At 44.3% G+C, this 27,041-nt stretch overlaps 1 protein-coding gene across 2 annotated transcripts in view; it reads left to right on the plus strand.

Annotated features, from left to right (window-relative positions):
• Window positions 1-27,041, plus strand: part of rasgef1ba (RasGEF domain family, member 1Ba) — a 109,626-nt gene that overhangs the window by 78,708 nt on the left and 3,877 nt on the right. Inside the window, exons 1-12 of one of the 2 annotated variants that reach the window (XM_031870605.1) lie at window positions 480-881; window positions 7,768-7,950; window positions 8,316-8,438; window positions 8,576-8,713; window positions 15,122-15,337; window positions 16,532-16,606; window positions 17,561-17,656; window positions 18,292-18,394; window positions 20,903-20,982; window positions 22,104-22,199; window positions 25,046-25,141; window positions 26,037-26,160. In XM_031870605.1, the coding sequence (XP_031726465.1) occupies window positions 7,774-7,950; window positions 8,316-8,438; window positions 8,576-8,713; window positions 15,122-15,337; window positions 16,532-16,606; window positions 17,561-17,656; window positions 18,292-18,394; window positions 20,903-20,982; window positions 22,104-22,199; window positions 25,046-25,141; window positions 26,037-26,160 (1,324 nt within the window). In that variant the 5' untranslated portion in view covers window positions 480-881; window positions 7,768-7,773. Of the gene's footprint in view, window positions 1-479; window positions 882-7,767; window positions 7,951-8,315; window positions 8,439-8,575; window positions 8,714-15,121; window positions 15,338-16,531; window positions 16,607-17,560; window positions 17,657-18,291; window positions 18,395-20,902; window positions 20,983-22,103; window positions 22,200-25,045; window positions 25,142-26,036; window positions 26,161-27,041 lie in introns of those variants that run through there. The other variant, XM_031870603.1, reaches the window with a different exon arrangement.

A 27,041-nucleotide genomic window follows, 5' to 3' on the forward strand; every position in this document is an offset into this window, starting at 1 on the left:
TTGTGCAGTAGTTTCATTTATTAACAACCTGGGACATTCCCATCAGCCCTAGCTGTACTTTCCGTTGCTAATTAGCAAATGTTAACATGTTAAACTAAGATGGTGAACGCTGTAAACAAACCAATCTGGCAGGGCTGCTAACGTCTTCGTGTTATAATTTTAAGACAAGGCTTTTGTGTTTATATTGCACATTTTATTATAAATAAACTATAACAATTATAAATACACCACTTAAAGATACTGAAAACACTCACATCACCACACAGACAGAAACGGATCTTAAACCTGAGAAAATAGGAACGCTGCATTGTTATATCCGACATATCCCTGTAGGACAAATAAAATCAATCTGAGTTGAGAATTGAAACATGCACGAGGAAGAGTGAAAGCGACACAGATGGAAGAAGTTTCGATGGAGAAAGGAAAAGAGAAATGAAATTGAGAACGAGAGAGGAGGGGGAGGATGAGAGGAGGGGGGGGAGGGTTCCTCTCCTCTGATTGGGTGCTGCCTCTCCCCTCACAATAAAGTCTTGAGGCTGCTCGCGGCTCCGCAGCTCAGACTCACGAGAGAAGAGCGACGCAGCAGCAGCAGCAGCGCAGCCGGAGCTGTCATTCGTTTTCATGCGGATTCTTCTCTCTCCACGAACAAACCCGCTCCGCTGAAACCGACAATACACCTTCTGCTTTCCCGCATTTGCACCTGAACAATGCTGCAGTGAGGGAGCGGAGGGCAGGAGAGGGGCTGCTGGGTTTCACCGCCTCCGGTTTATTCACATGTAAAAGAAAGAAAAAGGAGAAAGTGTCGGCTGTTGGAAGGCGGTTTTGCATAATTTCTGCAAAGGATACGAGTTTTATTCGCACCTGGATTCCTACTTGCTGAGGTGAGCTGTGCGCATTGTTTAAGGGGATATTTAAGGAGTGTTGGCTGAATGTTATTCTGTGTGCGCACCTTGGAAGCACGGTGCTTGTCCACATTGCGCGCAGGTGGTGGTGGAAAGAGCGCACTTAATCTCCAGCGTGTGTTAAAGAACTGACCACTTAATTTAAAACTCTTTTCTACTAAAATCACTACATCAGCTCGAGTTTATATTGTTTAATTAAATCGACCCTTTATTGCAGCATGAGTGCCGGCAATGCGCCTTTATTTAATTTATCTAAATGCGTTATCTGCATGATAAAAACAAACCAGAGTAACGATACCATGTGTACTGTGTAGTGTGTGTGTGTATTTCCCATAAGTGACCTTTTTTTTAATTTTTTTTTTTATAAAAGATCAGTGTGAATGTCAGACTATTTTTAACCCCCACTACCTTCTGTTTAAGAGGATCCCCCCCCCCCCCTGCAAAGACAGCGAGGGATCAGTGAAGTTAATCCCGCATCTCTCCTGAGCTACTCTGCCCTCTTCTCCTTGGCTCAGTAGTACGAGCATGCGTCGGGCTTTCCTTAACGTGCTGACATGTTAAATCCGTTTATTGGTGATTTGTTGGCAGGCCCGTGGCCGCTGACAGCGCGTGCACTTGAATGAGTTATTGTTGCTGTGGATTTGCTTGATTGCTCCTGTATTCTGGTGTAGGAGCCGCGGCTGTGGTGGGCTTTGTTTGTGCACATGCAGACAAATGGATGCTTTGGGGAAATGGGTTATTGAAGGTATTTGGTGCAAGTGGTGGTTTTTATCTCTTAAGACACACAATCTAAAGCAGTAGATGGAATTTCCTAATTATATGCTCACCTTTTTGTTTCCTGGAGCGCTTTATTGACTAAAGCTGGTTGAAAAGTGAAAGCGTGGTTATATGCAACTGTTTCCAAATGACTGAAGCAGGTCCTGACTACACGCTGAAATAGTCTTTTAAATGTGGTGAATCGATTTGATTCATAACAGAGATGTCTCAAAACAAACTTCCCCTTTTTAAACTAAACTTAGCCCAGTTTCAACACAGATGAATGGACATCTTTTGACCTTCTAATTGTCAAATCACTGCTTTTAGAGAAGTCTGAGGTCGGAACTTCCCAGTCCAGATGCATCGTGAATGAAGCCTCAATACACTAAGTTTACTGGTCACCGTTTTGCAAAAAGGAATGCGTCTCACCTCAAAACACAAGTTTAAATTTGGCTGTTTGACGTTTCCAGAACCTGTACTTGTTGAATTTGTTTATTTAATATTGATGGGAAGAATCAGAAGTAGAAGCCATAAAGCTGTTGTTTCTGCGGTAGCGTCCCTCTGTGCAGGATGTTTAGTGTCTGCGGGGGGGGGGGGGACTGGCATGGCTGTGAAGGACTGATGACGCCAGGTGATTTTTACCACTCAGTGCCACAGCTGCAAACATTATCCTGAGTCTAAACACTGTTGGTAGAACAACACTCATTACTGGTGTGGAGGTAGTCAAGAAGGGCTGCGAGAGACAAAGATTTATCTGTGTGTCTGTTTCACACTCTGAATGTTCTCTTTATAAAGACCCAAGTCATTGGGTCCAAGTCTCAAGCAAGTCCCAATATACGGCAGGTCAAAGTGCGGAAAAGGGCTCGGCTTGACCAAGATAAAATTAAGTGGGACGTACTTGACCAAATGGTTGGGACTTGCTTTACACTAGGACCAAGTCTTTTGGGACTTGCTTGAGACGAACCAACTAACTTGGGACTTGGTTGGAACTTGAACAAAATGACTCTAGACACATGTCCAGTTAAAAGGTTGGATGGGAAGATGTGGTGCTTTCCCACGTTCTAGTCCCACTTCTTGATCGCAGCCCTCTCAGAAAGGTGTATTTTCTTCTAACTTAATACTCTTCAGCCTAGTTTAGTTGTAAGTATTTCTGACCACACGCCGGCTTCCAACAACACCAACCAGCCGTCTTCTTTATTTAGACGACTTCCACTGTGGCCTGTGCAGCCACTCGGCTATCTCTCACCCTGATTTCCTCGAGCCATGGATGAGTGAGATTCCTCATGCCTTTAAAGTGTTTACACAGTGGGGGGGGGGGGGGGCTGTTGATTTACTGTTCGTCCCTCAAAGTGTCTCTGTGCCTGCATCACATTCCCTCACTACTATAGCCTCCTCCCGCCCCAATGACACGAAAGCAAAACACCTTTTTTCCTTTTCTCTTCAGCTTTCATTTAGGTGGAAGCCACCTTCACATTCCACTTCATTGCTTTCGTATGTGCGCTCCTCAGTGGTTGCAAGACCATCTTATCAGGGAAGTGCTTAAACGGTGCCTGGCTGCTGGTGTTCGTCTCGTGAACCACGGGAATGACTTTCTGTGTCTTCAGGCTTTTTCATTTACAGCCTCTCAAACTGCTGATGGGCGTTCATCAGGAGCTGTCGTTAACACTGCGGGCATGGCGGGAAGAGCTTGTGATAGCTTGTGTTTTGAGCAAGCCGGGCTCCATCATTCCCCCCGCTCCCTGGGGAAACAGCCCCGCCCAAATGTTTGGAGGCAAAAATGACCTGAGAGCTTGTGTCGTTGACGGCGCTGCAGCCTGAAGGTAGTTTCACCTAAATGACGGTGTTTTACTCCTGATACGACATTTCGCCCGGGGAGGTTTGGTGCTTTTTTTTAGCTGCTGCCCTTCTGTTTGAGAATTGACCCACAGGGAAGAGGAAAAAAAAGGGGAAATATTCTGACATTTCTGTAACCTTTCGGTGAAGCGTGGCCTGAAACTGTTGCAACAGACGTTACAATACATGATCACATCTTTTAGTTTCATTTCTAGGTTGCCTGTGTTTGGGCCGAGTGACTGTACTACCTCCCTGTGTAAATATAGGAGGAAGGAGAGAAAGTCCCAGCATCTCAAGACAACCACGAGATATACCTGAATCATCCCAGAGACTCGGGGCCTTGTGATATTCAGCGGTTCAGCCAATACAGAAGTGGGAACAGTGTCTGCTTAAAAATAGTCCCGAGTATGAATATTTAAAGAACTGTGGCTAAGAAATTTATCTAGATGTCAAAAAATTCCCTTGTTTCAAGAAATATTTACCCAAAAGCAACAAGTTGTACGTCAGTTTACAGCTTCGTGCCTTTTTAGCCGAGTACAAAAACATCTTTTGAGAACAAACAGACAGAAATTTGAATATCCTCTGTTTTTAAATCCAATTTAAGTCTGAACCAGACTTCTTTCTTTTTTACACATAGAGGCAGATGGCCACACACACACACACACACACACACAGCCAGCAAGGCTATAATTGATACCATCTATCCAACCTAACCCCCTCCCTCCCTTCCACCCCCGAAAGAGGGGAGGCAAGCGGTGGCATTTTATTTGTTTACATTCTGCTGCCACGTGGAAACCAACAGCAACGCGCTAAGAGTTTGCTTTAGTCAGGCCAGGAGACTTATCCTGCCCCCCCACCCACAACTACACACGACACCTGGAGGCCAAATGTAAATGCGCTTTGCTTTTAGGATTATGGTGAAAGCTGCAGCTGGCATGTGTGGAGAACAGACACTCTGCTTTGGTGCAGAGATAGTGATGGTATCTTCTTGCAGCTAAACCAAACTAATTAGCATTTTTTTGGCAAGAGAATAAGGTCTAAAGTGGCCCTAATGATTGTAAGTAGAACAAGTTTTGAAAAGCACTTTATAGAGAAAGTTCATGTGATGTGAAACTAAGACAACCAAGTGTTTTTTAAAACAAACCAGGTCCAGCAAGAGCATTAATAAAAGTACACATTTACTATCCAAGATATTTATTTTTGTGTCAGACATTTATCTTCAAAGAAGCCCACCTGCTGCTGGCAGCATGAGATTAATCCGAACTGTTCGCCTTTTCAAAGACATCAGAGAAGGACGGCGATGTCTCACAATACTGAAGATTCAACACGACTTGTTGCGATATTAGATTTCATAAACCCACTTCTTTCACGGTGTGTGTTCTGTTATCTGAGTTTCATATCGGTTTCACCTGTAGAGGTGCGTCTGTGGATTCGAGTTGTTTCGGAACATGAAGGTTGGACTCGAATAGTTTAAGATTAATCCCAGTCCTACTAAATTACATATAACTGGTGCCAAATGAAGAAAAGCTGCACCTCTACAATTATTTACTTCATTGAGTAAATCAAGAATAATTTCAATAGTAAAATGACTTGGACAATGAAGGGAGTGTTACAATTGTTGGACCAAATCAACCCCCACCTTTAATGGTAGCAAAGCGAGCGTGGGATCAGGGAGTTGGTGGTTTTAGATCCCAGCTGGGAACAGAGACCGAGACATGTTCTCAGTGCTCGATCACCTGCTGCTGTTGATGTGCTCTCCATGTGAACCCCAGTGGTTTGTTTCTGAGCTGCTGTGTGGACAGCAGATGTCTGTGGTTGGATGCTACTAAATAGGAAAGCATAACTAAATGGGGCCGTGGAACAGTGCTGCCAAGCAAAGGGCACTAAAGTTCAACCAAATACACCCTTATTGGTGTAAACAAAGAAGCCTAAACCATTTGACTTTCAGCAGGGTATCCCTCCATCAGACCCGGTCTGCCGGTCTCTCCCGCTCGGCGGGGGGACGCCACATGGTGCAGCAGATGCTCTGACTCCTCACGCTCGCTATTCTCATGGAAATGGCCACGGCTGTCTGGCTGCATAATAGCGATGGTCCGAGCGTGTGTGTGTCTGTGCATGCGTGCGTGTGTCTGTGCACGCGTGCATGCGCGTGTGTGTGTGTCTGTCTGTGAAAGGGTGGCTGGTTTGCCTCGTGTGGTCGGAGGCTTTAAGTGAACCTATGAATAAACGGGTTGTTTAGGGTATCGTTTGTCTTGTGATTTTTAAAGGTTAAGCTCAAGACTTCGGTGTTTGAAAGTGTTATCTGTTGATTCTCTCTCTGGTCTGATCGGCAGATGTTTATCCCTTTTCTTGATTTTCTGCAAACCACAGCACAATGTGGTGAAGCCCTCAATGTATGTGAACTCCTTGTGCAGGGCAGTGTGTGTGTGCGCAGGTGTAGTTTAGATGTCCTGGCATCCCTGTTTCCGTCCCTGGCAGCACCGCACCTCGAAGGCTTCCTGACTCGGCAGGCAGCCACGGGGCAGCATATTGTCGTGTGTGTGTGTGTGTGTGTGTGTGTGTGTGTGTGTGTGGAGGGTTGTGATGGTGTGTGTGAAAAGGCCCCTTTGTGTTCCCCAACCACAAGTCTGCCCGGTGTGGTATTGAGCCGAAGTGCCAGGTTCAGAGGTCAGAAGCCCGGCAGAGGAAAGTGTGTGTGAGCTTGTTGTTCTGTTTTTGTGAGGACCAGTTAGCGTTTTAGACCCCAGAGTGAGGACTTTACGATGGTCCTCTGTTCTTTTAAAGGGCCATTTGAGGGGCCAAGAGGAGGGGCCCCAGGCAGAATCAGGAAATGTCGGGTTTTTCGAGGGCAGTAACTCGACAGGACTCAGACATCAAGTCTCAGTTGTGCATCAGCCCGCTCTTTCCTCTGGAGAGGAACTCTTGTGTCGGAGGAAGGTGATGGAAACCTATGTCTGATAAATTGTTGGGATTGTGTCCACATTAGGGGTGCCCCCCCGAAACTGGGTTCCAAATTCGTAAAGGCTGCCAGCTAATTGTTTAGCTGCCAATGCACTTTAAAGATTTTGTGACTTCTTGTATTACTGCTCGTGAAAGACTATTTGTTTACATACAAGAATAATAAAGCAGTGATGATTCTTTTCTTAATAATTGTCTTTTTCTCACAAAATAATCAAAAAGAACCGATAAGAGTATCGTTGACGGTACTAGTATCGTTAAACTACTAACGATACCCATCCCTGGTCCACATGCTGTCCACAGCTCACTGAGATCCAAACTTGGATGATAAAAAAAAAAAGTCACATTGAAAAGACAAGTGTGCTCGCGGCCGAAGCTGTGATTGTTTGGAAGGAGTTGATCAATAAGAAGTGGATTAGGAGGCAGGATTAGTTTCCATAGGCGTACTTTCTATGGATCGATGTTGGCGTGACTCATCTCCCACCCTACATCATGAGTTGTTCCTCCTCCTGGACTCCCACGCTCCTCCTCGCTTTGCGTCACGCACATACGCAGTAGTAGTGGACATAAACGGGCAGCGTGATCGCTCCGGGGTGCTTTCGGGGTAAAGCAAGTGTCATGACGTCCTGCAGGGCTTCAGTCTGACCCAGCATCTCTCACAAGCTCGCACACGTTTATGGTGTACGTTTCATTTCTTTTTCGTTTGCGTGTTGGAGCACAGATCTTCCTTTTGTAAGCTCTTTGTGAGTCGAAAGACCTTTTTGAAAGAGTGACGTATCCCATTGCATATTTCTAGCAAAGTCTAAAATATGAAACCTTGTTTTCTGAGAATTTGGTTATTTCCATCAATTATAAGTTGCTGCTTATGAGATGATGCACACATTTAGGCTGCAGTTATAGGAGTTCTGTAGAGCAAGGCACTAATATAGCCATGGTTAAGGGTTCAACTCCCTGTGAAGCTCAGTGGGGTCAAAACTCAGTAAAACGTCTATTCTAGTGGTTTTCATTGTAATGCAGATGACTCACGAACCTTTTTTTTTTTTTTATCACTCTCTCATTCTCATGCTTTTTGTGTCTCAACCACAGTTTGCATTTCAACTTTTTCACTCAAATAAACTAAACTCAAACTCCAAACCCTTAACATGGACCGCAGGGATCTAGAGGAGGACTGGGTGCTGACTGCGTCCAAACCTTCGCCGTCTGTTTGTGTCTGAGAGCTATTTTGGATTTTTCTTTCTGCATCAGCGTCTGTGGTGAGACATGTATCGGAGTGTTGACTGACCGCTTCCCGTGTTTTTGTCTTCTTTCGCCGCTGCAGGACAACATGCCTCAGACTCCACCGTTCACGGGTCAGCTGAACACCGGCGGATACAACAAAAACCTGTACCAGACCAAGGAGGAAGGCTACTCTGGCCTCTACTATCATGACAACAACCTGGCGTCCGGGTCCCTGGAGGCCCTCATTCACCACTTGGTCCCAACTGTAGACTATTATCCAGATGTGAGTATTGTTGTTTGTTCTAAACATTTCATCCCTGGTGGTTTCTCTTCCTTTGCATCAAAGTAAAGAGGTAACGACGTTTTACTTTTTGTTCTGTCTGAGCAGCTCTTGTGCTTTCAGACCCTCTCGGTGCCAACGTCTCTTTCCTCGTCTTCGTTTCTTCCTTCATCTTTCCTTCCCAAGTTTAGGAATAACATGTTTGATTCCCCCTTCTTCCTATTTATATATGTTACTGTTTAGGTATCATTCCCCCCCCACTGACTTCTCATTTCATGTGGCTTTAAAGCCCTTTTTCAAAGATAAATGATCAATTTGACACCATGAGATTACTTTTGTATTATACGTATTTTCTTTCTTCTCCACAGAGGACGTACATCTTCACCTTCCTGCTCAGCTCTCGTCTTTTTATCCGGCCGCACGAGCTCATGTCGAAGGTGTGTCACCTCTGCATGGAGCAACAGCGACTCAGCGATCCCCAAGCGGACAAGGTAATAATAATTCATTCTAGGAATCAGTGGTACGTTGTGGGCTCATAGCTGTGAACCCACTGCAAAATCTAGACATGTCCACATCCTAGTAGTGGTTCTGTTCACTCAGTCCTTCTGTCTTTCTTCTGCATTTTCAGATGAGAGTCAGGAAGAGCGCTCCCAAGATCCTCCAGCTGCTGACGGAGTGGACGGAAACCTTCCCGTACGACTTCAGAGACGAGCGGATGATGAGGAGCCTGAAGGAGCTGACCCACCGGCTGGCCAATGGAGACGAGGTTGGTCTTTTTAATTTTCTTCACGCTTATTCACACTAAATGAGTTAAGTAACAAAAGACTCGTCTGCTGATTAGATGATATGTTGTGGTGTTATCACAAGCCGCGGGATGCTGTTTTGTAGACCGCATGTGCAGCAAAGCTACAGACACAGGCAGATTATTTTGCAGATAGCAGTGGGGGGGGGGGTGTATCTCTGGCAACAAAGCAGTTTTTGAGGCTGGCTGAGTTGAGAGAAAAGCCCTATTGTTCATTGGCTAGGTGGCTCTATGTGACGCTCCTTCCTGGGCAGCGTTTGAATAGTTTCACTGCTGCAGAGCTGAATGTCGCCGGCTTAGCGCGCCATCGGCTTCTGCTGCGCTGTTTGGATCAAAGTTGACTTAGTAGGGTAGAACTGTTTTCTTTTCTTTTTTTTGTCCTGTAGCCTCTGTTATCTTTGCTGCACATGCAGACCCTCCACTGTTGGGACATTTAGACACAGACAAGTTGTTTTGACAAGCATTGACTCGTGCTCTTGTGTGCCATGAAAGGAAATGCAAACGCGACCAAAATGATGACTTTAAAAATGAAGTCACATCCGTGCACCTCAAAGGAAACGCTACATTTGTGGTGGCAGAGGATTGATGGGTGGCGATCAGCTTAGCAGGAAAAAGCAGCTAGCCTGGATAAATAGTGGAACAGAAAAGTTTTACAGGAAGTTGTGTGGTGCAGTTATTTCTTGCCAGCTGTTTTCTCCTGCCTCCCAGGATGTTAGAGATGTTCCGATATCATCTTTTCCTGACCAACCCGATACCTAAACTCGGGTGTCGGCCGATACCAAGTACCGATCCGATACCAGTGTGTTAAAAACGTTAATTATAATTATAAAAATAAGTTTTCAACAGCTTTGTGCTGTGATTGCTATCATTGTTGCCTGGCCTGGCTCAGGTTAAACCCTCCGTAAAACGTGATCAAATACCTTCTCAGTACACACTTTCAGTACGGATTTGCGCAAGATGTAAGGATTGGGTAGCGAGTGACATGTGTTGTAAACGAGCTGATCAATGATGTGATAGATCGGTACCTAGACTCTAATACTCATCGATACCCATCATCATTTTAGGCTGTACCAGAGGCATTTCTGATACTGCTATGGGTAAAACTCGACAAGATATGCTAAATGTACCCCTCAAACCATCATCTTAGTGGAAGTTCTCCCGTTCAGTCTTCATCTTTTACCTCTAATTGGGTTTATTTTTGCTATACATCAAATGTTTTTCACCTCCATGTCACCAGACATGGTAGCATTCCTTCACTTTTCTCCAGTCTGGACTAATAATTAGGTTAGCCGTCATGAATCGTGGTTCTTTCAGTGCATGTCCCAACGGTTCACATGTTTTTTTCGTGTCCTCTACCGAGGAATTAGTTGCAGGGGGGGGGGGCTTATTAGGACCAGACGGTGATGGAGAACACAAGCGTCCATCTGTCCCGTTAGAAGACGTCCCTCCTTTACTGCTCAGCACAAGAAAAACACAACCCACCCATCCCCACCTGTTTTTAATGCAGGTTTCACATGACTCATCAATAGTACAAGCACGAGTATTGATCCTGATTTAATCTAGAAATCAATGTGTCTCACATGACAACTGGACTCATTTACAGCGCCCCCATGTCTGCTCTCTTTGTGCAAACCCCCACCGGTGTAGAACACATGTTGACTGGCCTCCAGTAACACACATTCCCTCAGTCAGAGACACGGAAGCTGCGTTGTGCTGGTCACACAAACATCTTTTGATTTCACAGTAGAGCGGCTGCAGTCGGCATTAATGCCTCCTCTCAAAAGAGACTTTTGAGGGTTGAAATCAATTCCGTCCTTGAGGCAACAGAAAGTCCCGTAGCACAAAGATCCCCTCGTTCTGTCCCTTGAGGTGACATCACACTCTGTACATTTAACAAGAAAAGATTACAAGTGTCTAAATAATTGAAAGGCACAGGTGTTTTTCTAATTTACCTTTTTATTTTTTTACAACTTGAAATCCATAGTAATTTGAACACCACAAGGAACGTAAGCGGTCAGATATTTCAGTTACAGATGGGTAACAAATTATGAGAAAACGGCAACATGAAGTGGTTTTATTAAGCTGCGTTTCCACCAAGCAGTTCAGTTTGGATGGTACCAAAAGAACCACTCCATTCTTGGTACCACCTTGGTCGAGGTTCCAAGCATTGAAGATGATCAGCAGCTCTCACTGAGGGGGTATTATCTGCAAACAGAGAAACAAACCCGGTACCAGAAGTGAGTCTAGTGGAGCAGAGTCCTACCATGCAGCTCTTTGGAGGGGCAACTTGCTGTTGTATTGATCTGCAGTGATCCTTAATGTGGACCCAAACTATGCCAGGAAATGATTGCCCCCCCCCCCCCTCAAAAGTCATTAGACAGCATCTTCAGTAATTTAGTAGTTTATTCCGGTAACGTCTTTAATCTTTCCCTTTCGTTTATTATCTAACACACCTGTTGGAAGCTAAATTGAAAGTGATTGCACCCAAAGAGTTGCTCATGATCCCTCGTTGCACAGAAAATGTGTGTACAAGTACAAACACGATAGCTCTGGTAGGTGACAGTTGAACCAGACAGTTGGTCTAACGGGCAGATTGCGAAATATATTCAACTTTTGCTTTCAATTTCTCTCTTTATAAAAGAGACTCTTGTGTGACTTCTTGAGTTGCTCTGCTGTTGGGTTCTGTTCTGGCAATTTCACAGCATCCGCACACCTCAGCAATACATCTGGTTACGAGAATGTAATAACTCAAAAATACCACGAGTTTCCCTCAATGCATGGACGTTTCTTTATGATCTTTCTGGGTAACATAATGCCCTCGAATGAGCCCGTATTCATTGAAAAGATGTAGATCCCACACACTAGATGTATGTGCTGTGTTGACAAAGCAACCTTTTACAATACTGTTCAACACCCTGCGGTTGTGCTGTGACGTCATGTAGGCCACAGATATTGTGCTCATGATTAGCACAGCGTGACAGACAACGGTTTGTCATATGAAGCTTTGGTGCCTCGGGTGTAAAAAGCTTGCCTTAATCAAATGTTGAGGAAGTAAGGTCGTGATATTGTTCATTCATATATCCATATATGATAACTTGTGATAATACAAATCGATTCCTCGCTCTGGATACTGTGGAAGCCACGGGACATTTCTGCGAAGAAGTCTTAAGTGTAAGGAATCGGCTCCGATGGCAGCTGGTTCGGTTCAGAACTAATTTGCATTCATGCGTCTCACAGATTCTCCAAATCATGTTGTGAGAGCAAAACACAAAGGTCGGACCGTCGGCAGGTCTTGAGTACAGAGTTAAACGTCTTCAGAGCGTCGACCGCAGCGCTCTGGGAAAGGGTTTTGAGTCCAGAATAGACGTCCCGAACATCTGGTCAAAGTGGTGTCCAGACCACACTCAAAACATTCAGGGACCTTGATCCCTGAAGGAGGACTGTCATTATGGATGTGGTTGGATATATAGGGAAGCAGCAGTCGAGAAGAAAACAAGCGCTTTGATCGTGATCTGACCTCATTTGATGGTACAGAGTTCCTGCCTTCCCTCAAAATGTGCTGTTTTTTATTTTGCACTATGATTTTTTTCTTTTCTTTTTTTTTTTTTGCTTGGTTATGATAAGTTTATTTAACAGATGCCACATTATATATCCAGTTTAATGTAAGGCAGATAGTTAGAAATTAGTTAGTTAGAAATTCTCTCAATCCAATCCAAAAACATAGAGGGTTTGTTGTTTTCTAAAAAAAAAAAAAAGAAACGACATTAAGGAACTTAATGCAATGCAGAGCTATTAAGCATATACATTGGATTGATTTTGTTAACTTTAATGTACTTGAATTGTGCAACATGCAGCTGTATTATCTAGCAAAATAGAATTCGGGACTAGATATTGGCAGATACTCGGTATTCAAAGACTCTGATCAGGTGCAAAAAACTTGATCGGGACATCCCTACAACATGCCAGTGCATCTCGGGTGATTGGGTGGTATTTCTGCCCCATCGTGACTTGGCAACATGTTGGTAGATTAAAACAATCCTATCCTAAATAATACTATCTGTTCATTAGTGCTGCTTGGCTAACCTGCTAAAAACAGCCGGGCCTTCTTGTGTGGGTCAGGTGGTGCTCCACAGGAAGTAACAGCTCTCAGGCCAAGAAAAACAGGACCTCCGGTGATACGATGGCACGAGGCGACCACGCGCTCAGTCCTGTGTACAGAGCAGCCGTCTGCCACCTCGGGATCACTGCCAGGGTCGATGGCGTTTGCCCCTGCTAGGCCCCCCCTCATATGGAACGCCAATAGTTTTGATGAACAAATGTGACTCCCTCTGCTCAGAAATGTCAGGCACGCTGTTGCCTCCAAGATCTGTGACTATATTTACCCCGACCCTGGCCCGTCCTCTGTTTTGTAGTGGGGACAGAAGCTAGGGCAGATGGCTGACTTTGAAGTGGCGACTGGAGCGATTTCCACTGGTGGCGAGTCTCACTGTGGTCCAAGTGTGCCGGAGCGCGGTGAAGCATTAGCTGAGTGTGTAACGCTGTTTACACTCGCATTACAATGTCTCAATGGAGATGTTTCATTTAGGGCTGCGACTAATTATTATTGTCAGTGTATTTTAATCTCCATGTTTTTATGGATTCATTTTGGATTGAAAGAAGGTCCATCATACATTCTGGGACAAGATGTGTTAAATTGCTCACTTTGTCCACTCCTAAAAACCAAAGATCTTACGTTGACAATCATACAAAATGAGAAAAGCAGAAAATCCTCACATTGGAGAAGCTGGAACAAGAAAGATGTGCATGTTGATGCAGTTTTGCATGATTTAATGACTTCAACAGAAAATGATTAGAAGTCCATTTATGTATTTATTTAACATGAATTCCATGCAACTAGTGCTGAACTACATTTTTGACACAATCGATTAATTGCGAAAGATGAACTAATAATGAAATGTATCATTAATTACAGCCTTCAAAAATAATCAATGACTTCTGTGCACCTGGTTAAGGAGCAGAGAGTAGTTTTCTCTCTGATCTCCAGTTCGTCTTGACTTCTATTTGAATCCTCGTTTCTTTTCATTGTTCTTCTCTCTGACGTGGGCTCTTGCAATCACCCTTTGCTACAACTGCAATATCCTCCACAGAGCCACAGTGGATTGGCTGACATGCGAATGTGTCTGTTCATGTGCCATCACCAGCAGACGGATGCATTTGTCACGCCCTGAGGAGTGAATTTTCCGAAATGGTTCCCCGCCTTGAGTGATGGGAGTCCGCTCACTTTTCCCCAAGGCGAGGTCTCGTCCTCATACGTGATTGCTGTCTTGGCACCGGGCCTCCACGTCCATTGTAATGTTTCTTCCACACCGTGTTGGAACCATAGTCTTGTTTGTAGAATCTAGATTCTGGAGGGTTGAATTGGCAGAAAGTTCCAGGAGAAGGGTTGTGGTCGTGAGAAAAGGGGCCTCGTCACCCCAGATTCTTTGAGCAGCTCATACCGGTGGTGTGGAACGAGGCCACGAACAGGATCCTGCATGTCGAAAATCAAACGCTCTTGTCCTTCTCCCCTCTATAGACCCTCTTGTGAAACTTCTGCGCTAATCTGTGTCCGTGAGGAACCACTTATCTAATTGTGGCCTGTTTGGAGTCCAGGGGAAAGGTTCAAAAGAGGACGACCTCTCGACCTCTTGAGGGTCTAGTGAGCCGAGAGTCCTCCCTCTGTCCCGGTTGAGCTGAGGCGTCTTAATGAGGCCGGCAGGAAGAGGCTTGCATAACATTGCGAGTGACCGTTCCCGGTGCATGACCAGAAGGATCCTTTTCTGCAAGATAAATACTTAAGAGGCGTCACATTTTGAGGGCCGTTCTGTGGTTTGAGGCTGAGCGCTGGCATCAGTTTGCAAAGTTTGTTTCTGCTGACACGGAGTCAACATGTGCAGGTTGTAAATTCCAGTGAGGTTGTTATCGCCCTCTGCCACAGATGAGTGGCTAGGGATTAAATAAAAGCGGCTGCATGCATGCTACTGGAGATTCTGGTCAAATTTATATCACACTCAGTTTCTCATCATCTCTGTTATAGTGGTCCTTATGCCCTCAGTGATGTAGCGGTGTCCTAACAGCGAGTGTCTCCATCAGGTTTTAAACCAGTGCGGAGCCGGAGAATGGGAAAACAAAAGCATAGCTCGTGGTTATTTAGATGTCCTCAATGAGTTTGTCGGAGAAAGAACTATTTCCTGAAGGTGGTTATGGAGGAATATGTTGGAGCCCCAAGTGAATTAAATGGAACTCTTTTGAAGCTACTAAACATTGAGCTCTAACCAACTCTCTTCTTTCTCCCCTTCCCTTTGTTCTATCCTTCCTCCATCCGTCCACCAGGTGTACAGGAAGGCGGTGGGCCAGATGAGCCAGGGTCTGATCAGGAGGTTGACGGTGCTCAGCCAGTACGAGGAGGCGCTGGTTAAGATCAATGCCACGGCGGCCGAGCGGCTGACGGCTCTTAAGGCGAAGCCCCAGGCGTCCATCCAGAGAGACATGCTGTCCATCTGCAACGACCCGTACACCGTCGCCCAACAGCTCACGCACATAGAACTGGTGAGGGCAATACAGAAGTTGTGGGAATTGTCTTTATAATTGTTTCTTTTTAGTCGTTTCTTTTGTTGACAGTTCCCATTGATCTACAGAAGCCTTTGGTTGAGCCTCTGCCCACAAGGCTAATCTTCATCGCTCACATCTTAAAAATCAGTTTAAATCATCAATCATTTGTTGCGACGCGTCAAACCAGATTAAGATGTAAACGCCATCTCCCAAAGAACAATCGGAAATGTCTCGCACTCATATCGGCACATGAGCCAAAGAGAATAAAAGCAGATCGATGCTGGGGAGGAGAAGATGTGAGAGACGGGAGAGCTGACGCGTATGATGGCAGTGTGGAGGTGGACCCGAACGCCATGGCTCCGCCCACATCCGACCCACCACAGCATTGATTTTAAACAGCTGTGTTTGACCACAGCTTTATATTCATTACATGTCAGTTTGCCGTTGAAAAAAGAAATTGGTCAATCTGGAAAAGCCGGAGGTTGATCAAAGGGTTTCTTTCAGAACCCAAAAGGTCGTCTTTCATTTACTTACAGATTTGACTACAGTAGAAGGTGCACAGGGATACTCTAATATCAAAGTATTTAATGTTCTACTCCAACTGTGATCCACCAGAAACCCCCAAAAATGTAGCGTACTTAACTCTAGCGTGGAATCTTGGCTGATTTAAAAACACCATGTGGATCAGAGGAAGTTCAGGTTTGAGACTGGAATGAAATCCCATGAAATATCACTGGTGCTTGATTAATTATGTAATCTAGTCACAGCCTCTTGAGTATATTTGCATAAAGGTAGGTGATTGGAAAATAAAGCGCATTCTATTTAGCAGAAATTTGCCTAAAAGTTTTGCTACATTTTAATGTAAATGCTTCGGTTCTACCATAGAAATGATCCATTAAGTACCCTCAGCCCCAATTAACTCTTGAATTGATTGAACGGCCACAAGTGACAACTGGAGGATAACAGTAAATGCTAAAATGTAGGTTAACAATAGTACGAGAAAAGAAGCCAGAAAGTCAACAAAACGACAGTCTATGTAAAGTTGGCCAACATCAGCCACCTGAAGCTTCCCTTAAGATTCCTCAAATGCCATTTTTAAGTCAAAGGTGTCAAAGAACATTCCTCAGCATTCTTGACCGAACTAAAGATGGATGCAGGGAGTTGATTTTCCCCTTTTCCTTCCTCCCTCAGGAGAGACTGGGCTACATCGGACCTGAGGAATTCGTCCAGGCCTTTGTACAGAAAGACCCTCTGGACAACGATAAGGTAACGTCTGCACGCTCTTCTAAGAATAAATCTGCTGATAAGAGAAGCACATGCATAGTAGTTATGTGATCTCTCCTTGGCTGTAACCCCGCGTGCAGACCCGACCGGTCTACGCCTGCCGTTGGTTTAGAAGCGCGTTGGCCTAGTTTCTCCTCCAGACGGATGTTAAGTTTACACAACACACACACACAGAGACAGACCGGCCTCTGCACCGGTCAAAGTGAGGTCAAGTGATTTCTAGACTGTAGCAGCAGACCAAATATCCGCCCTGCGCACGCACACACACACACACACATTCAGAAACTCAGACACACCTCACTGACAATTTCCTCAAATCATCCCATTGTGTGGACGACGTGGACATTCATGCATCTCATCTCCTAGCAACCACCGCAGCCAAGTGTTTATTTTTTAGGAAGGGGAGTTTGTGAATGTGTCTCTCTGGCAGTGGGCTCTCTTGTCTGGCGTTTGGCTGCTAGGCAACAGCCCCCCCCCCCCCTTGAATTTATTTGGTAAAGCGAGGTGATATTTGGGGGGTGGGGGGGGTTAAGGCTGCCTTTGTGCCTCGGGCTAACCCGCCTCGTAGTCCAGCAAGCCACTTGGAAAAGACGAGAATGCATGTTTAAAATGCGACGCGTCCACTGGCGGGAGACACTTGACGGGGGCGAGTGGCGTAAGGCCAAAGGAATGTGTGGAATTGGATCAAGAGGACTCCACACAAAGGACCAGCATGCATAATGTGAATAACATTGGCCACTATTGTGCTTGTGGAAGCAGAGTGAAGTTGAGCGTGATTGGAGTTTATTTTTTATGTCCAGTGATGCATTGACTGGGGAGGGGGAAGCCAATATCAGCTTTATTTATCCAGTTCAGTACTATTTCTTTTCTTTTTTTTGTGCTTTGCAATTAGCTCACATGCTAATTGAAAGTCTGTTGTTGTTGTTGTTGTTGCAGAGCTGCTTCAGTGATCACAAGAAGGCCAGCAACCTGGAAGCTTATGTGGAATGGTTCAACAGACTCAGTTATCTGGTGGCTACAGAGATCTGCATGGTGAGTAATGCACATGGAGAAGAAGAAAGAAAAAACAGAAGATTGTGCTGCAAATACGGATCATTTTCATCAAACTAAAGCGGGAAACATGCCCGTCGTTCCCAGAGCTCAAGATGACTAGTCAAAAAACGTTTGTTTTGTCCAATAAAAAGTTAATAAAGAAATGGGGAAAAAACACATTTTAGAGGCTCAAAACAACAAATGTTTGGTCGTGCTTGAGAAATGACTTAATTCTGAAAATTGTTGATCTTGCTGCCACTGGACATAGCAGGAGGCAAAGGTTGTTATTATTATTATTATATTATCTAACAAAATATATTCAAGATTTATACAAAAAGAAAAGCTACAAATCTTTACGTTAGAGAAGCTGCAACAACTCCCGTCTTTTGCTTTCAGATTTTTGCTTAATAAATAACTTAAATTGATTCAATATATATTTTTTCAGCATTAAAAGGGTAAAAAAAGCAACAATACTGCCTCAAATACTCAACAAACAAAACTCAAAATATCCCATAAAGTACAAGCAAACATCAGTACTTTCTGCGTTGCACTTTAATGATAATACACTTTTAGTGTGTTGATTTCCAACAAACCTATTTTCCAGTTTTTTTTAATGTTCTTCATTTTGTTAACAGCCCGTGAAGAAGAAGCAGCGAGCTCGAGTCATGGAGTTCTTCATCGACGTGGCGCGCGAATGCTTCAACATCGGCAACTTTAACTCCCTCATGGCCATCATATGTGAGTCCTGTTCTTCTTCTCCAGCTCTCTGTGACAACACGACGTGTGATTTATTCTTTTATTCTTCTGTCAGTCAGCGCTGCTGAGTGCTCTCTGCACTTGTTCCCTCCCATCTGCGCTCCGGCTCCTTCTTTCTGTCGTCAGTAAATCAGATCAGCGTAGGAAACGCAATTTGTTGTTCAGCGAGTAAGCTGTCACGACGTTGTCCCAGTTCATTTCCAACGTGCGTGATTTCCTTCAGTCTAATGATGTCAGTGAGGGAGCGGAGCAGCAGTTCATGCAGATAATTGTCTCCGTGGCAGCTTCTCCCCGTGGCCTTCTGGCATTTGACTACTTTGCAGAATCACTCACACAGTATCATGGATACTGCTGGAACGTCACGTAACAGAAAACATTACCGTTAAATACTTGTAATGCATGCGTTGTGAGAGAGAAAACGTGACGCTCCGGCGGCACGTTTGCCCCTTTTCTGACACGATGCTGTTCGTGAATATATGATCAATAAATCAACAGATATTTGGACAATTATTATAATTCATTAACGTACAAAACATATTATTAATGTCTTCTCCTCAAAGTCAGACACCATTCAAACTCAACACAAACAAAATAAAACTCATCAGAACCGTCCAAGTGAGCTCTTTCACTGTTCCAACAACAGTATTAAAGAGAGACAGAATGAGTAACGGATATAAAAAAACACATTTTCACTGTTTACTTTGTTTGATGTTAAAACGACATTCTCGTCTTTTTTTCTTGTGTTTTCCTGCGTTTAAAGAACCCACTTATAGGCACTAACTTTGGTGGGATAGAAGGGTTTTATAAAAACAGTTATGGCTGAAAAGTTTCTGATTGAATCAAGGAATCCTGAAGGAGTTCTGACTCATTTGACCCATACCCAATGCCACTTAACCCCAAACTGCTCCAGTGGAGCTTTTCAGAGGCCACAGATTAAACTCTAGTTTCATTAAGCAGCTTCCAGATGTGAATGTGTGTAAATATGTACCTTTTTAAAATAGATACTCCACGCTAAACCAGCCCGCTTAGATAAAGCTATAAAATAATTAAGACACGTGGAGCCCGAAAGCACCTCAGAGAGCTCGCTGGAGGGTCCAGCCGCCGGCCTCCAGGAGATGTCCCAGTGTTCAGAGGAGAGGGCATCTGGTCATCCTCACAGGCCTGAGGGGGGAGGGGGGGAGGATCTGTACGTCCAGGGCAGAGAGGTTGTGGGGGGAGGCAGCTGGAAGAGGACGCAGAGCAAAGCATCTAGGCAGATGGTCAGCACTGACCAGAGAGAGTGAGAGCACACGAGGGAGAGTAGAGTAGAGTAGAGTAGAGGAGAGGATACTAGAGTGCCAGCTGTTCTCCCTCTCTTTCTCCCTCGAGAGCGAGCGAAAGAGAGAGAGAGAGAACGCCACAGGCTCCACCAGCCTCGTCTCCAGGGAACCACCCGGGTTAGACAATGTATTAGTGATCTAATTAAAGGGTTAGTCCCCCCAAATTATGAAAGCAAATTCACCTTTTTATATAGTCTGCCACATAGTTTCTGGTTCTTAAAGTTAAGTATTCGACATATTGACACCCGGACCCACGAACACCAGAACCCTAACCTGAGATATAGATCAGACTGCAGTTAATTCGCTCGTGTCCTGAATCGGTAAAGACATCAAATGTAGATGGAAATCTCAACTATCTGCATGACTAGATATCGCTAGAATGAAGATAAAAACACTCTGTCAGCGCCTCTTCTTCTTCTGCGACATTGTGTCGGCGCTGAACAGGAGAAGACATCAAAGATATAATAATGTTGTCATAAAAGGGGAGTGTGTGTCCCAGCGGGGCGGCAACCACAGCCAACACCTGTCCCCTCTCACACATGCACACGCACACGCACACGCACACACACACACACACACACACACACTCTGGTGTCTTTGTGAGTGGATGGAGGTCGAGACTCGATCTGACAGACACCGTCACACGTCCGCCGTGGCCGGACTCTCGTTGGTTTCTTTCGCCGGGGGCGCTGCAGCGTCACGTTAAACTCAAACCGTCCCCTGGCAAACGTGCAGGAAAGGGAAAAGCTGGAGTTCTTATATCACCGTGTGTGGATGTGACTTCCTTTTGTGTGCTCGAGGGTTGTTTTTGTTGTGTTGTCGCTCTGCTCTGACGGTGACCCCTCGGCCTCCTGAACCTGCACCCCACACACACACACAGGATTACCATATGGGAAGCAGAGTGCTGGGAGGGGAAATGAGGCGTGTGTTAACTCCATTGTTCCTGCGGCCTTTTTGCCTCGCTGCATCAGAAGAAACGACAGTGGAGAGAAGGAAAAGGGGGAGGTGGAGCGATGTTAAAGGATGACTGCCATGGGAGGAAGGGTGGTGGGGGGGGGTGTCTGTCTGTCTGGCTGAATGGGGAAAATGCCATGTGTTAAATGAGATCATGTTTGGGTGTTTCCACGGATGTGTGATATCTCTCTCATTGTCTTATTTGTTTTCCTTGCAGCTGGGATGAACATGAGTCCGGTGTCTCGGCTCAAGAAGACCTGGAATAAAGTGAAAACGGCCAAGTTTGACATCTTAGAAGTGAGTTTGCATGAAAAAGGTTGAACACAAATGTGCACATGTTTGGTTCTGCAGCACTTAAGAGAGACAAGGTCCTCAGCTTAAAGAATTTTAGATATAATGGATCTTCTACGGAGGAACAACTTGGCTAGAATCTGCAGTTTTCAAACATTTTCTGTCCTCGTCTCTTCAGTTTTTCATTGTCCGACACATGAACTCTGTGGGTTTCTGTTGTGCGTGACACCGATGACTAACCGCAGCCTGGGCGCGTGGGGGAGCTTCTTCTTTTGCTCTGTTTTGTTGGGTTGAGTGCGATGACAAAGACAAACGCAGAATATTTAAACATGGACCTGAGTGGGAGAGCCCAGATTTGACTGTGACTGTAGAAGCAAAATTGTAAGGCGACAAGAGATGAGATCAGCTTTTTTTGTGAGGAATAATTTTCCCAAAGACAAACATTGAAAATCTCCGACATATCCCCGTTTCCTACCAGCAGCCTCTCTGCAGACATGAAGACGCTGCAGGGAAGATGCTCTCTGAGCCCAACAGGCCGCCAGTCGGTTCCTTTTTGAACGAGGAGATCTGAGGTGCAAACGAGTCGGTCTGGGACTCGGTTCTTCAGGTTCCCTTTGCGTCCCGCCGGAGTTCATTTCTCTCTCGCTGGCTCAGCTCTTCACTCATTTCAATCCATAACTTAAATATGAATTATGGGAAAATGTAAAGTTTTCAGAGGGGAATGAAATCCTCACATTGCAGAAACAGAAACCGGCTAATTGATACATTTTTGATGAATTAGCGATTTTGAAAAACCTAATAAATGAGTATTAATGTATCAAAGTAATGTATTCTTTATCTGTCAGATAATCAATTTGCGAATCATTTCCAACTACGTAGTTTATGAAATTAAGACTTGGCAAAAAAAATCTATTTTCAAAAAGTCCCTCTGACTCCGAGTCGAAGCATCACAACAGGAACTAAACTTTCAAGGCGGTAACACGACTAAATGTGTTTAATCGACCGCTCGCTGGCTCCTCGAATCCACTTTCAGCCGCTCTGCTCACCTGTTTGTTTGTTTGTTTGTTTGTTTGCGGAGCTTATCCTGTAACCAAAAAACTGACACCGTATTCTTCCCTCCATAATAGCACCAGATGGATCCTTCCAGCAATTTCTACAACTACAGAACATCCCTGAGAGGAGCCACACAGCGGTCGATCACCGCCAACAGCAGCAGAGAGAAGGTGAGGCCTCAGCGCAGCAACACGCACCAGACGACTGGTGTTATATACTCGTATTATATATTCTCAATGTTAGAATATAGTCAGAACTTCTTCCAGTTGGTTCACCTGTAGTTCAGCTCTCATCTAGATGCACTGATTCGGGCATAAATTACATTTACATGCTGGCATTTAGATAAAGAAACCGTCCCCTTTATACGGTTTACGTTTCAACACCCAGAGCCACTCGGTGAATCATCGAGTGGTTTGGTGTCTTGCAGAAGAGCACTTGACGGCTGCTGCAGGAATCTAAAGTGACCTCTCTATCTGATTACCGTTATGTAAAAAGTTCAGATTGTTATCTCAACAATTTTTTTTTTTTTTTTTTTTGAAGCAAAGGAAGGGAGAGCAGCGCAACGAACCACAGCTTTGCTGCTCGTCGGGCCTCGTTATCGTCTTAGAGCTGCTCCCATCGTGTTTACTGCGTCGTGGACTTGAACGGGGGACAGAGGTTGCGTAACAGGGGGTTAAGCGGGTCAAGATGTGAGGAGGATCTTGGTTTCCTTCCATCGTCAAAGCACATTGTGTTCTCCTCACGAGGAAGAACGCATCGAGAGCCAACCGGCACAGACGTCAGTGGTCCGTCTCCCCCTCAGACATCATGTGTTGAGTACGCGTGTTTACACAGAGACAGAGTGTACTGTCAATATGTATCCGACTCCCCGAGGCATGCGAGGGATCCTTTTTTTGGAGCTCAGAAATGCAAACATACTTGGACAAGAGGTCAGGGGGTCGTGAAACGGAAAGTTCCCAAGAAGTCTGGTATGTTCCTCGCCCTTGTGACCTCTCCTTTAAGGGAGGGGCTTGTTTATGAGCTGTGCTGTTGACTGTGTGAGGAGGATCAACAGAGCCAACGCTTGTGCTCGTTCATCCTGTTTTTGTTTTTGTTTTATTGCTGCGAGGACGGAAAGTTTTCAGTGCTCCCTCAGTTGTTGGCATGTTGATTCATCAGCTTGAAATAACCGATCCATCACATCAAGCAAAGCGCTGCTAATGTACTGTAGCAGCTCTCTGTCTGACACACTGGGACTCTGCTTCTGTTGTGTACACACAAGCTGCCTGCTGCCTAATGTCCACATTAGTAATAATAAAGTTGACTTATGGCACAACAGGTAAACGGTAAAGATTATCAGGTAACGAGAATAAAACCAAGAAAAATGAATATAATATCAGGATTACAATACGAGTAGTGAGAATGACTGCAGCCAATAGAAAACTAGGTTTTCTTATCTTATTTTCAATGAAACGTTCAGTTAATAAAATGTCAGAAAATATTGAATAATGCTCGTCACAAGTTCGCCGGGGCCCCAGGCGACAGTTGTTGCAAAAGGTTTAAAAAAATCCAGTGTTTTGCTTAATAGATGATCAAAGTTGCTGCCGATTGATTTTCTGTCTAAACTAATGAAATAATTGTTTTAGTACGTCAGCGAATGATCAAAAATAAAAGACTGCAACAAGAAAGAATGCTGAAATAAAGAAATGGACTGACAAACCCCCCAAATATGAATACAAATAAGTTTAAACATCTTTTGAACCTTCATCAAACACATAAATCCTGGTGAAGACGTGTGAGCGGCTTTAAATAGGACGCATCCTCTACAGTAGATCTATTTATAGGCCACACATCCAGACCTGCCGTCTCTTCTGGTTCCAGACACGCCCCCCTCCCATAGTGTCCAGCTGTGACAATGACTTCCTTTTTTTTTTTTTTTTTTTTTTAAATTTATCTAAAAGCAGAACATGCGTGTACGAGACGTGTGTGCACTCATGACAACAGTCTTCAGATGCTGCATTCACGCCGGCTCCTGTAAACAACATCCTGCTGCTGCGGACCCCTCGGAGGACACTCTGTAAAGACTTCTCTGACATGGAGTTAACTTCTTGTCAGCTGTTTGTTCAATGACAGCAATTTCACAGAGACGAGCTCACAATGCGAGTCGGCCGAGACCCGAAACATGAAAGGATTCGCTGGCTTTTGTGAAGAACTAAAGAGGACAGTTTGCGACATGTCGCAACTGTCACAATCACATTGACAGTTTATCAAATGCACATTTTGTGCATCATTTAGTCTGCTGCTCTCCATCTGGAACATTTGCACTTTTAAAAGCTCCGTCATGAATGTTTGATGATCTTTGGGGTGGAGATGTGTTCGACTGTCACCTCTCTCCTGGCGAACCCGAGTTTTTATATTTTATAGGTCACTGTACCAGATTGCTGCAATCTGTCAACACTGTGGAACAAAAGTGGTGTTTATCCATCAGCCTTAGCGACTGGCAAATGGCAGATTTAACCAGCCAGCCCGTTTGATTTCCCAACGGTTGATTCTGTGCCAGGGAAGAAAGGAAAACCCCCCTCGCGTAAAATGTACCGATATTTTTTTTTTTTTTGATTCCCCACCTTGCTCTCCATCAACGTCAATGTTTGTGCCCAGACAAGCAGTGACCTGAATCATTGTATGAGGGAGAGGATTAATTATTTAAGGACTGTAAAGGGGGAATTCTTCTTCTCTACTCCGGTCTCACTTGGTCCTGGGTGCATTGTTTTAGGTTATTAAAGGTTGTATTTGTACACGCTGCTACAGGCCTGGGAAGCTCTTTTCTTTTGCTGAACATGTTCATGATCAGAAGAGAAGAAGGTCTCTTTCTTCCCTGGAAACCATACTGAACATTATAAGAGATCCTCTATATCTATTGTAATCCTTTTTCCTTTGAATGAACGTTTATAGAGATCACACACCCGTGACTCACATGGAGTTCCCCCCTCATCTTCTCTGTGAAATGTAATCCCTTTCTCTTTCTGTTGTCTTTCAGATTGTCATCCCTTTCTTCAGCCTGCTCATCAAAGACATCTACTTCCTCAACGAGGGCTGTGCCAACAGGCTGCAGAGCGGACACGTCAACTTTGAGGTAAAGTTTTGAATTCCCCCGGAGGGAGTTTCCTCCCCGCCAACAGATTACACAGATCTTCTCTAGCCCCCCCCCCGTGTTACTATTTACTACACATGGTGACGGATTTGGTTTTATTTATCTCCACTTCCCTAAAGAACGTTAGAGAATGAAGAAGTGAGACCAGAGTGTTTCCATGGAACAAACACGCTGACCGGTGACCGAAGACTCCCAAGTGTTTCCACTGGTCTTTGGTCACAGCGACACTAAATCACGCACTATTTTAAGGTTTCATTCCATCCTGAAACTGATTCCTCCTCCTCTCCTTCCCTGTTATGACTTTCATAACACTACATTTGAACACATTAACACTTCAGGACGGCTGACTATAAGCAACCGGTCGCAAAACCTCATTTTATTTGAGTCGCCAAATAAATTAGCAGAAGTTCTTCAATCGTCTTTTATTTAATATTTATATCTGCAGTACACTTTTGGGCCACATGAGGGAGCCTGAATGCTGGTATTCTAAAAAAGATTGTAGCCTACTTAAGAAATGAAATCTAAGATAAGAAGGCTAGCGTTAAATCTGTTTGTTTTACTGATGAGAGGAAAAAAACAAAAGCTTGTTAACTCAACCCAAATATATTTATTTAGTCTCATTTATATTATAGTATTCAACATGCATAAATGTTTTTAATAACGCACAATAAACCAAAGTCGTGATTAACAAACTATCATCTCTTCTAAATGGCTGTTTTTTACGGTAATGCGGAAATCATAATAAAAATGGTCAGGGTCGCGATGGTTTGTCATTTTTAAAAAGTGTTCCCCTGCCCCAAAAAATAGGTTTGGGAAACACCGGTGTTGATTCCGTCTGAATATTAACCCGTTTTCTCTATTTTTGATTTTATTCCAGAAATTCTGGGAACTCGCCAAACAGGTGAGCGAGTTCATGGCCTGGAAGAAAGTAGAGTGTCCGTTTGAGAAGGATCGCAAGATCCTGCAGTACCTGCTGACGGCTCCGGTGTTCACTGAAGATGGTACGTTTACCAACCGATCAATCAATCAGCGATTCAAGACTGTTTAAATAAGAATATCTTCATGATGTACTGTTTCTTTACTTTCTGGCCAGGAGTTAGATGGTCAGATTAATAGCACGCTGTATGTGTTAACGTTGTATGTTGAAGAACATACAGACATGCTATTTAGCATAACTTATCATAAAGACTGGAAGTAAAGGGAAACTGTTTCGTTCACTCTCCAACGTTAAAAATATGCCAAACATCACCTCTAGAGGTCACTAATTCACACGTAATATTTAGTGTGACATGTCAATTTTATTTTGGTGTTTTTTTTTTACCACCGGACAGAAAACCGTTCGCTATTGTCCCCGTGCTCCCAGTCGCTGTGGTAATTGACTGTTGGCAGCAGCTTCATAATTTACTCGACTGTTGGATTATTTCTTTTAAATTAAGGCACTAAAGCTAAAAATAAGCTTAAAAAATGAAACATTTAGCTAAGTTACACGCTCATTAACAGAGTAACTTTGTCATATCGGCAAATACTCGACTACTAATGTTTAATAGGCTAAGACTTCTGCTAAGCTAGATGTCTGAAATCAAATTTTACTGTTTCAACCCACGTCGGATCAGTTTTAGTAACCTGGATTATTATTAGTTACAATAAAAGCAACACAGCACAGTGTTAACTAAATAAATCGCGTTAATTTACATCCTGTAAGATGATAATCAGAATACTGTCCGTGAGAGTATAGATGTGGAATGAAACATGACAATAAATAACAGTATTGTATACACATATAGTAGCTCACACACAACAGACTGACTCTTTTCCTGCTCGGCCTCAAACACTCGTACGTTGTTCTCGCCTCTCAAACCGGAGCGGCGCTGAGTTTCTTTCT

The sequence above is a fragment of the Anarrhichthys ocellatus genome, unplaced genomic scaffold (assembly GCF_004355925.1).
Source record: "Anarrhichthys ocellatus isolate YVR2014 unplaced genomic scaffold, GSC_Weel_1.0 scaffold53, whole genome shotgun sequence".
NCBI lineage: Eukaryota > Metazoa > Chordata > Actinopteri > Perciformes > Anarhichadidae > Anarrhichthys > Anarrhichthys ocellatus.